Genomic DNA, 8,695 nt, shown 5'->3' with positions numbered 1-8,695 from the left:
TCTGCCTGGGGTCGATTAGTGTTTCTTCACTAATTAAATCAAACTTGCAAAACCCTAAAATTTTACAAAAATTATACAAAGTTTTTGTTGGTGTTTGACCTTACTCTAAAATGGATATTCTCATAAGTTGATAATGTAAAATTATGTGCAATAAGTGAACAAAATGAGGTGTACGTGACTTCGTGTTTTCGGGTAATTTAAAAATATATGAAAGTGTACGTGCACATATATATATATATATATATATATATATAAATTGGTCGAATGTGAAGAATTAGATAACGTGAGTGAACTGAAGATGTCATGTGAAGCTTAATTTGACGCGTCAATATATATTCATTCTAGTCTAGAAAACTTGAATTTAAGGGATACGAGCAAAAGTTGATCTGCATGTGTAAGGGATTTCTTGTGGGAGTATCTAACCTTTTGTTCTTATTATGAGCCTGACAAAAATTCAACCAGCCGTCGACAATTGATCCGCTTCATTTGAACCCGTCATTCTTTCATAAACCGCAAACACCGGTGTCACACACTCTGTGATGGATCCAAGATTTTTTCCAATAGGTCACTGATTTTAGATGCTTAAATTTCATTGGACCAGACACAAAATTTTCTGGTCGGTTTGAGTTGGGCCCGGGCGGCTCTTAACCATTCTATGGGCCTAAAGGGAACTGAAATCAGGGGTGCTTTACAAAATATATATCTCTATCTATACTATGTATAAAGACTGATGAACCTATTAAATTTTAGAAAAGTAAATATTTTATACATAAATACAATCAACAATGTATAAAACCTTGAAAATTGACCCGGTTTTGATGATTTTTAAGTTAAACTTGTGAGCCTGACAATTAATAACGATTTTTTGTCGAAACCAAAAATTGAAACTGAACCAAACTGAACCGTTCCTAACAATTTGGTTTCAATGTGGTTTCAAAGTTTGAGCTTAGATAATAACTTGAGGTTAAAACAAGAATTATTAAGCTAAATAATTCTAACTATACATTAAATTCTAACTAAGCATCAACAAAACACATTACGTATGAGGATTATAACAGGAACAATTGTAATTTTAGCCACGTAAATGGTTAACCTTAATGGAAGTTATAAGAGGCGAAATAATTAAAAGAACAAAGATTACAAAAAAATCATACTAAAATTTAGCTAATTTAAATTTGTAATAACCAAGTTTCCTTTTATTAAATAAGACTTTGCCCAATTGTATTTTAACTATATCACATTTATAATTAAACATATCTAATACTAAATCATCATCGTATTCAGTATATCTCACCTATAGCAAAGCTATGGTAGAGTCTGAGGAGAGTAAGATGTAAACAGTCTTACCTCTACGGCTCTACCCCTTAGTAATAGAGAGGTTGCTTCCGGTGAGACCCTCGGCTCGATAGTAGTTTTGCAGAGCCTTGGACATAAGACAGATAACACTCAGCCATCGGGACACCGCCGATTGGTGCATGTACCCTTATCTTTCGGCTATCAACGCCACCACATGATCCTGATTAACCTTCCGCCACTTTTAACGTTATTTTCAAGAGATTAGTAAAATAACGTCAAAATTAGTGCACTTTCACTTTTGCCCACCCGAGGGTTCACACACATAACATTATATGCGCGCACCGCAAGCAGGACGATCTAATACTAAATAATTATAAAAAAAAATCAAGTGCGTTCAACATTAATGGTCCGGTTCGGTTTCATATAACTGGTTTTCGATATAAATCACAAACCAAACTGTCCGTTACGGTTTAATTGAAAACTTTGAAACCGGATTAAACGGTTTCAAGGTTTCAGACGAGCCATGAACACCCATAATTGTTACGTGATTATCAAGGTCTGTGTTCAAACACCCGCTGCATCGCGCGAGCACAAGTCTAGTGTGTGTATTTCATACCAAATACACGCAAAATTAGCTAATAAGATCAGAATATGATGACGTCTGCCAAAAGTTGTTCATATACGACCCGTATAGACATATATTACTATGTTCAACTCTATTTATTCCTCTATTGTGACATGCATATATATATATATATACAACTTGTGTAGGCTTATACAAGTCTCATAAAACTGTATAAACACCATAAGGGTCGTGTCCTAATATAACATCCATACTTTTAAAGTGATGTAGTTCTTTATTTTTTGAATAAGCGTCAAAATTTTACATTTACCTCACATATTTCATATTTGTGATGGATGAGACTATAAGACTAGACAATAGGTCACTGGTAACACTTTTAAACGGTTAGTTTTTATATTCATGTTTCAACACTTCTTTATTTTCATATAATATAGCGGTAAGATGTTTAGTTAGTAACAAAATCAACTTTTAAAAAGAGACAATTATGATTTACATCCCTGTGAAATATGGGCGGGAGACGAATGGGCCCCTAATTCTTAAAATGCGCGTTTTGAGCCACTGCAGTTTCCTGGCGGGCTCGGTATGGACCATGACGTTAGATGACTATCCAGTTGACCCGTGTAATGACTATTATGCCTTTTTCAGTTGAACAATTCGGACACCTATGTTAATAAGAATTTACATTTGTATCCCCTAAGGCATATTTCCCTCCATATTTTAACTTTATACTCACAAAACATCGAAGGAACACGGAAACATCGAACCGAAACACTAAAAGACTTGTATTTTTTTTTATAGTTTTAACCCAAACGGACCCAAAAACTCATCCCGAAACACTAAAAAACAAGTTTTTTACACTTTTCACCCGAATGAGCACGAAAACATCGAACCGAAACACTAAAAAACTTGGTTTTCTATTAGTTTTAACCCGAACGGCCCCGAAAACATCGTACCGAAACACTAAAAAACATGTTTTTTACACTTTTCACTCTAACGAACACGAAAACATCGAACCGAAACACTAAAAAACTTGGTTTTTACACTTTTCACCCGAACGAACACGTTAGAAATCCTAAACGGATTTGGCATTTTACCACATAAACCATTGTTAGAATGACTTGGTATTGACTTTGTTTGTGGTTTGAAGTAGTGGCAGTGGAGGAGGTGACGGAGCAGCAGCAGCGGAGACGAAGCAGCGGCAACGACAGCAGGTGACGGAGCAACGACATCGGAGGCTTTGACTGAAGTAGTTGATGTGAAGGATGGATGCATAAGTTGAACAAAAAGGATGAGGAGAAAAGGCAATTGGGAGGAAGTTGCGAAGAAGAAGAAATGATATTGTGAGTGTAGAAGAAGATTGAAGCAGAAGGTGATTTATGGTCTAACCGGAACCACTGTAACTGGTTTCTCCAACTAGATTGAGAACAGTAAACCAGAGTGGCCTAATTCAATCAGCCACTTTATGATGTACAAGGTAAAAAATACCCCCAACTCTAACATTCTTTAACAGTCAAAACTAATGGCAGGACCCATACTAAGCCCGTCAGGAAACTGCAGTGGCTCAAAACGTGCATTTTAAGCATTAGGGGTCCATGGGCATCCCACTCATAGTACATAGGGACGCAATAATTTTTTCTTTTAAAAATTTCATGTTAAACACAAATTGTAAAAGCTAGTTAGTTCGCTAGACCTGTTTAAAATTAGATTAAGTCATAATTGATTACAAATTAATACGAAATATATATTTTTTAATTGTTGCACTTTATCGTGATTGAACTCTTGATCTTTTGCTTTACACCCTGACTAATTACTACCTTACCGATCTATCAAAATGACGGTACAAGATATATAGATATGGAATGCATAAAGAGCATCAAATATTATTAATCCAAACATAAAAGTTATCATTCAATAAATATTTATCATTTTGAAAAGGAAAAAAAAGGCTTATTTTTTATATCATGCGACCGGTTTAGTTTTCCAAATAATATTTATCCATCTATTATTCGAATTATTTTTGTGGGCTATAATTCTTTTGAAATGTTTAGTTGACTAATATCCCTCTGGTGACTATTAAATACGTATATAACACAAAAAAACAAATATCGTATTCTATATCACACATAAATGGTATATAGGCGTTATGTGAGTATATAACGCATATATGTTTTGTTTAGGCATGTCGTTATTAACTGATTAAAATGAATAGGTTACGTATTTGATTAGTATACTCTTTGATTGCTATCAGATTGCCGATTACTCTTTGCTTTGACTAATATAGATGGTCCCAAGGAGGCCATATGTATCGGTCGAAAATGACCCAAAGAAATTGGAGCCTTAATACAAAGCTTCACTAAAAGTACTTGGAATATTTCAAACCCTTTTCGTGCAACTACTTAAGCACACGTCTAGAAGCGTGCAGTGCATGGCATTTTGATTTTGTAGAAAACACCTCATTTGTTCACTTAGAGCATCTCATGAGACGATTTTGGTCCGTTTTAGAATGAATGTTGCGGGTTTGTCATTCTTGAATGATATTGGGTCGGTTCTAGGTGTGTGTTTTGGGTAAGAAGCTGATACTCAAGAATGTGAAAGAACATGGTGGTCGGGTCTATTTAACAAATAATACATATGAAAAAAAAATACTGTTAAACGGAGTTTTTCGATTTTTCACAACTTAAAATGAGTTCTTAGATGATCTCATTTGTGTATGCGTGTGTGTTTGTGTGTGTATAGCAATAGAAAGATACATATTTTAAAATAAGAAGGTGTCATATAGCAATTAGATAATGTGTCATTGTTTTTGGTTATCATTGTTGGTTTGCTATTTGATGTTTTACAACGATGAATGTGTTTTCTAGTGTGCCATATTTTATTCTGAATGCTCTTGATGTTATCTATTATTATTATCTCTTTTTTTTCCGAATATTCTTAAGAGTATTATACTTGAGATTATATGTGTAAACGTTCATCATGTGTTTTTATATAAAGCGAGATATGAAAAGGTTTTTGATAGTTTCATCCTGAAGGTTGAAAGTTTTTTTTTAGGGTTTAAATCGAGAATACGAGCATTTACATTCTATTCTTTATTTTTATCCATATAATTTAATATCAACCCGGTTTGGTTTAAACGACCAATTCCAAATTTTAAACCGAACTACCACCGTAAATCAAACCGTTTGAATCGCAAATTAACCAAATCAGCCGACTTATTCAGCTAGTTTGGTAGGTTTAGTTTTATGACCATTGATCCACGCTATGAAAGTCTGAAAACAACCGGCCAAATTATTTTGATCGAACCGGTTTATTTAGATTTTAAATCAAGCAAGAAACTTTAGTCATCATTTAGCAATAAAAGTATACAAAGTTTCAAAATGTGTCACACCATCTGCAATTCATTACATTACATTACATTACATTACATTACATTCATTCTATATCAACCTCTTTCCTCCTTTCACCATCTCCATTGACACCCGAAGTCATCTCCGCCTCCGCCACCACCGCCGGCAACCGCTCGTACGCCACCGTCCTACATGGCAACACCCTAAATTTCCCAAAATCAAGAACCCGCGCTAGCTTCTCGTAACCCAATTTCTGTTGAACATATACTAACACCGCAAGTAAAACCGCAATTACGGGTATCAAAACGTCCCCGATTTTCGAGTAGAAGTCGAGACGCGGGTCCACAAACTCGTATTCTTCTGAGAAATACGGGTTCGGGATCGGTGACCGAATGTAATCGTATACGTGTGGAAGAAGTTGAATTATTGTTAACCCGATAAAATACGATTTCCTTAACGGTACGCAACCGATTTGCCAAATTAAGTTACCGATAACTTGCGGGAGTAAAAAGAAATCCCGAACCAGACCCACGTACTCCTCGAGCTCGACTAGCCACGGTTGCACCTTGTGGACGATGACGACACACACGAACCCGACCACGTGGATCACCGCGGTCACAATAACAACCCTTCGGTCAGACGGCACACGATTCGGTTCGTGTGGGGCCCGGGTGAGTAATCTCTCCCGGGACCTCCAAACTTTCTGGTAAAGCCTTACTGTTAACGAAAAGGAAACCAATACGAGAATATTAACCGTGTAATCTATAACCCGAATCATTTGACTTTTCTCAAGAACCGAAGATTCCTCGTACGATTTCGACTTTTTGAAAATCGCTTCGGCTCCCGTAACGAGCGGGATCCCGTACCCGACCGCTTGGACCGCTAACATCACTAGCGAAATGTACGGAGTCAAGTCAGGATTCTCTTTAATATAAAACAATTCACTTAATATAAACCCGATCGCAGCCGAAAGCGTAAGCGCCCGTAATATCCCCTCGACACCTTGTCTAGACAAAATATCTTCCCGTTGAGCCCGGTACATAATCGGGACTGTTTGAAGCTTAATGGGCTTAAAAAACAGCGGGTCAACTGCGTTTCTTTGACTCGATATTGAAATCGTAGCTGTTGGATTAACGAGCCAACGGGTCGTGGTGGGTGGATACGACACCACAACCTCGATTAAACAATCGAGCCCGTCTACAAGATCCGCACTATCGTATAACACCTTCCAGGAGGCCCGTACATCCCTACACCCCACCATATACAGTTTCCCGACAAGCGGGTGATATAACCCTTCGACAAACAGATTCGAAATATTCGCGTATTGTGGGCCCGTAAGACTAATTTGGGCTGACACGTTAATCAAAAGCTGTTTTTCAGTGTATGTTTGTTTAACATGGTATGGGGTTTCTTCTTCGGTTACCGACTCGTTTTGTAAAGACCAGTAACGACCAAATAACGGGCCGATCGATAAAATCTCGAGTTGTAAGTCGGTTCGTGCAAACATATTCGAGCCCGACTTGGGAACCGCCGGGTGGTGAAGTGTGAGATCTTCGGATAAAAGAGACAAACCAACCAAAAACGAGTCAGCATCTTCGACTTTTGGGAACGTTAAAAGTGACTTTTTGACCACGGTCCCGAAGCTGAATGGCTCGGTTTTCTCGAGCACCGTACCGGCTGAGTCGATCTTGGAATACGTGTAATATGGTTTCGACCCGGTATATTGATCGTATAACTCGGATGGGCGTACCAATTTCTCAAATGATAAAGGAAAGTAAGACGAATTACTCGAGCTACCATCTTCGACATGCGATATTGACCCGAGAATTATGCTTCTCTGGTTGATGGAAAACGAGAGCGGGATGTATAAACAGACCCGCGAATCACAACCGTTGGATTCTTGATCACCGACTCCACGACAACCTACCATGCACAGCTGCCCACTGGATGATTCCCACTTCCCTTCAACCGAAAGGGTCATATTATTAAGCCCAGTTCGTTGAGACACACGATAATGATCCTCATATGGCGGAACAACCCGAATAACCCCCGCAACTTTCGTGTACTTACCTTCTTTACCCTTTGAATCCGACTCTTCACATCGAACATCTTGAAGACTTAATCTAACACCTTTAAAGCTCCCGTTAGTCGCTTTTATACTCTCATCGGTTTCAAACGGCCCCAATTTGGTACAAAAAGTCCCGTTACCATCACACTTCCAGTTCGGGACAACGGTCAATGGGTCCTGACCCGTAAACCGCTCCAAAATAACACAAAAATCACCCCCTTTATAAACCTCAAGATCCGCATCTGTAACATTATCTTTAACCGGATACGGCTCGCACGCTTTCGCCACGAGTTTCTCATTAAACTCGTAATTAGCCGACCCACTTAACGACGCAGTAACGTGCACATCATCAAAGTACTTTTCACTCGTTTTCGGGCTCAAACTTTTCAAAACCCCAAACACCCCTCGTTTCGTCAAACTAAACGTATTCGGGTACCGAATCGTCAACAAAATCTGATCATCCTGAATCAACGGCGGCTGGGTCATAAAACCCGGCTCGTTAACCCAATCCCACGGGTTATTCCTATCCTTATACCGATACGGCAGCATCGTGTTACCAAGCAAACACATTACCGTTTCGCCTTCCCCATTACCATCATCCGAATTATCCGACACAATCCCTTGAAAGGAAATCGTTAACTCCGAATGATCTTGGAATATATGAAACGCGGGATCATTCTCATACGGTCTAAACCCGAACGAGCCCTCGGTCGTGATCCCGAGCTGCAAAACCGCATTAACATTAACCGAGTTCCCGGACCGGTGAGCCCGGTCAACGTCAGTAACCCAAAATGATATTAGGCTTAATGGAGATCTTGGATATGGAACCGGATCTGGGTTTGGGTTTGACCCGTTTGGTTTATGGGCAAATGGCATTAATGGGTAACTACCCAAATCTTGAAACCAGTCGCCGTTAACGAAGGATAACTTTTGTTTTAATCTGGTTAATCGTTTGTTGTAGGGTTTTTGGTTGGAAATTGGGGGTAAAATATTGGAGCATTGTTTTTTAACCTCGCTGATTCGGTCGTAAGAGTAGGTGATTTTGGGTCGGTGTCTGGGTTCGGATTCAAAACTAGTTCCGAAGACATCAGATTGTGATGTTACGGAGTTAATACAGAGGAGTGATATAAACCCTAAAAATGAAAATGAAATGGTGTTCATGGAATAAAAGTATTATAAGCTAACCTGAGAAGATGGATTATGATGCGAAGAATCTGGTTGAAGAAGATCGGAGTGAATCTTTGTGTGTTGTGAGATCTGAGGATGGATGGGAGTGAAGTTGAAGTCAACTTGATTTTGTTGTGTTGGTATGATGTGATTCTCAAACGTACATCTCCAACAGTGTTTTATTCAAATGAGCCAAGTCAGCTTTCTTGAAAACCATCTTTTTTGCTCCAACAATTT

The 8,695-nt window shown here is 38.5% G+C and overlaps 1 protein-coding gene across 1 annotated transcript; it reads right to left on the bottom strand.

Annotated features, from left to right (window-relative positions):
- Nucleotides 1–5,270: 5,270 nt before the first annotated feature.
- Nucleotides 5,271–8,584, bottom strand: LOC143598777 (uncharacterized). The gene has a single exon (XM_077076915.1). It carries the CDS (start codon nucleotides 8,450–8,452, stop codon nucleotides 5,309–5,311), a length of 3,144 nt encoding a protein of 1,047 aa, XP_076933030.1. The 5' UTR covers nucleotides 8,453–8,584; the 3' UTR covers nucleotides 5,271–5,308.
- Between the last annotated feature and the right edge of the window lie 111 nt (nucleotides 8,585–8,695).

This window comes from Bidens hawaiensis, unplaced genomic scaffold (assembly GCF_021521415.1).
Source record: "Bidens hawaiensis isolate Kalapana, Puna unplaced genomic scaffold, B.hawaiensis_p1.1 tig00050821_1, whole genome shotgun sequence".
Taxonomy (NCBI): domain Eukaryota; kingdom Viridiplantae; phylum Streptophyta; class Magnoliopsida; order Asterales; family Asteraceae; genus Bidens; species Bidens hawaiensis.
This window is presented reverse-complemented; position numbering and strand designations above follow the sequence as displayed.